This window comes from Alligator sinensis, unplaced genomic scaffold, assembly GCF_000455745.1.
Source record: "Alligator sinensis unplaced genomic scaffold, ASM45574v1 scaffold907_1, whole genome shotgun sequence".
NCBI lineage: Eukaryota > Metazoa > Chordata > Crocodylia > Alligatoridae > Alligator > Alligator sinensis.
The window spans coordinates 3,750,396-3,752,483 of record NW_005841925.1 but is presented as its reverse complement, the minus strand read 5'-3'; the positions used below and the strand labels follow the sequence as shown (position 1 = coordinate 3,752,483).

At 47.4% G+C, this 2,088-nt stretch overlaps 1 protein-coding gene across 1 annotated transcript; it reads left to right on the top strand.

Annotated features, from left to right (window-relative positions):
- The first annotated feature begins 389 nt into the window (after window positions 1-389).
- On the top strand, window positions 390-1,170 carry CEND1 (cell cycle exit and neuronal differentiation 1). The gene has a single exon (XM_006019205.2). The coding sequence runs from the start codon at window positions 447-449 to the stop codon at window positions 849-851; it is 405 nt and encodes a 134-aa protein (XP_006019267.1). The 5' UTR covers window positions 390-446; the 3' UTR covers window positions 852-1,170.
- The last annotated feature ends 918 nt before the right edge of the window (window positions 1,171-2,088 follow it).

Sequence of the window (2,088 nt, the reverse complement as noted above, 5' to 3'; positions counted from 1 at the left end):
CTGAGCCACTGCAGAGGTTAATGTAGGCTCTGTTGAACTGTTCATTTATGTTTCTTTCCTTCTGTCTGTATTGCTATTAATGTCAAACAGGCCCAGATCAGGAGACAGGGCCACATTTTCCTATGCACTATACTCCTGTACAATAGAGAATTTACTGTCTAGCCATCCTGTTTTTCTCCTTCTGGGTGTAAAAGCTGCCCTCATTAGCTCTTACTTCTGTTGCCCTGAGCATCTTGTTCACTCACTTCTCATTTCTCTATTTGTTCTTCCAGGGTCTATATCATGTCCAGATAAAATCTAGTGCCTGAGGTGAGAAACAACCTGGGACAACGCCATCAAGGGGTTAAGGGATCTGTGTCCTGTGTCCTTCATCTGGTGAGGGAAGCATTCTGAAACCTTCCCCAAGAGCCTGCTGGTGAGGTCACTTCCCCATAACCCTGGTAGGGATGGAGTCCAAAGGAACCGCACGCAGTGGAGGCAAATCTGACATCAAGGCCACCAGCACAGGGAAGCCAGAGAAACCCAATCCTGGGCCTGCCACAAATGCAGACAAGAAGGAGACCCCCTCCAAGGAGCAGCCCGCCCCTGTCCCCACCACCACTACAACGAAGAAGGCAGCCAGCGAGGCTGCTGTGGCAAACAACCACAGCAATCTGAAACCTAGCTCAGCAGCCACGGAGACACCAGAGGCCACCAGCCAGTCCTCTGACTCTGAGCATAAGGGAGACAGCACCGAGGAGTCCCCAGGCAGCATCTTCGACAATATGAAGCCCTTGATCGTCGCTGGAGGGGTGGCAGTGGCTGCTATCGCTGTGATTCTGGGTGTGGTGTTCCTAGCCCGGAAAAAATGAAGACTGAGAAGGGGTGGGGGAGAGGAACCGTATCAATTGTACAGCTCCTTTTGAGAAAAATGCATGCAGTAAATTCTATACATATCTATACTTATATCTATAGAGAGAGAGCTAGATAGGCAATTACAACACCACCACCAACTCCAAAAGGCTTGCTCAAGACAGATGTGCCCGTTCAACCTAAGTGTGGGATCACCATGCACTCAATGTGTTCTCTCATGTAATAGAAATTGGCTTGTACCACTGTGTATTGATTACAGCTTCTCCTGATCAGTGTAAATGATGGTGTCCCCTCCCCGCCCTGCTGTCCTCTCCAGAAGAGTCCTCACTTTCCCCATTTTCAAGTCTACATCCCATCCAAAGTCCTCACTTTAGTATTTGGTTTGGGTTTTTTCTCGGTAGAGTTGTGGTAGAGGAGATGATGAAAGGGAGGGGAATAGTACTGAGACCCAGTTCATTTATTATTGTGATATATTGTTAATATAGCACTCCAGGTGTGTGTTGGATAAGAGGAGGCAGCCCCTTGCTCAGACAGCTTATAGTGATATCTAATGGGTACACTGTGCATCTAATGCTCATCGACCTACCTTAAAAGAAAAACCAAGTAAAGTAACAAGAGTATACCATAGCCACAGGCTGAGATCCCAACCGGACATAGAGGCTTGTGGATCTCATGGAAAGAAGGCACCCTTTCTCTGCCTGAGATGCAAACCACGGCCAGGAGCAGCTACCATGAAGCTCAAGGGGTCAGTGTGATCCACTGAGATCTACAGTGTAGGCTGCAGTCCACGGAGACCACATGCAAAGCTGGAAGCCCCACTCTATCTTTAGTCATACAAAGGACAATTTCATGCCTTCAGGACCCCAACAATTTGTCAACTCAGAGAAGGTTATAAGGGCAAAGTTTGGGCAGTCCCTCTCAAGAGAATGAGGGGGGAGATATTGTTTAGGCCACAGCATTTGACAAACCTGAGCTGGCCTTAGTAGACCTTTAAAGACTTGCGCCAAATCCCTCTGTAGTCATCCAGAGTCTTTCCATTAATTTTGGTGGGTTTTGGATCAGGCCCTTTATTCTGGGGCTTTTCCAAAAAAGGCTGACCTTTCCCCATCAGTTAAGAATGTTAAAGAAAAGGAAGACAACCAACACCTGGCTTTCAGGGCAAGTGGCACAAAATAACATGGCCTCTTTTATGTCAGGAAAACCATATGCCTGAGTGGTAAAAACAGATTTGTTCTA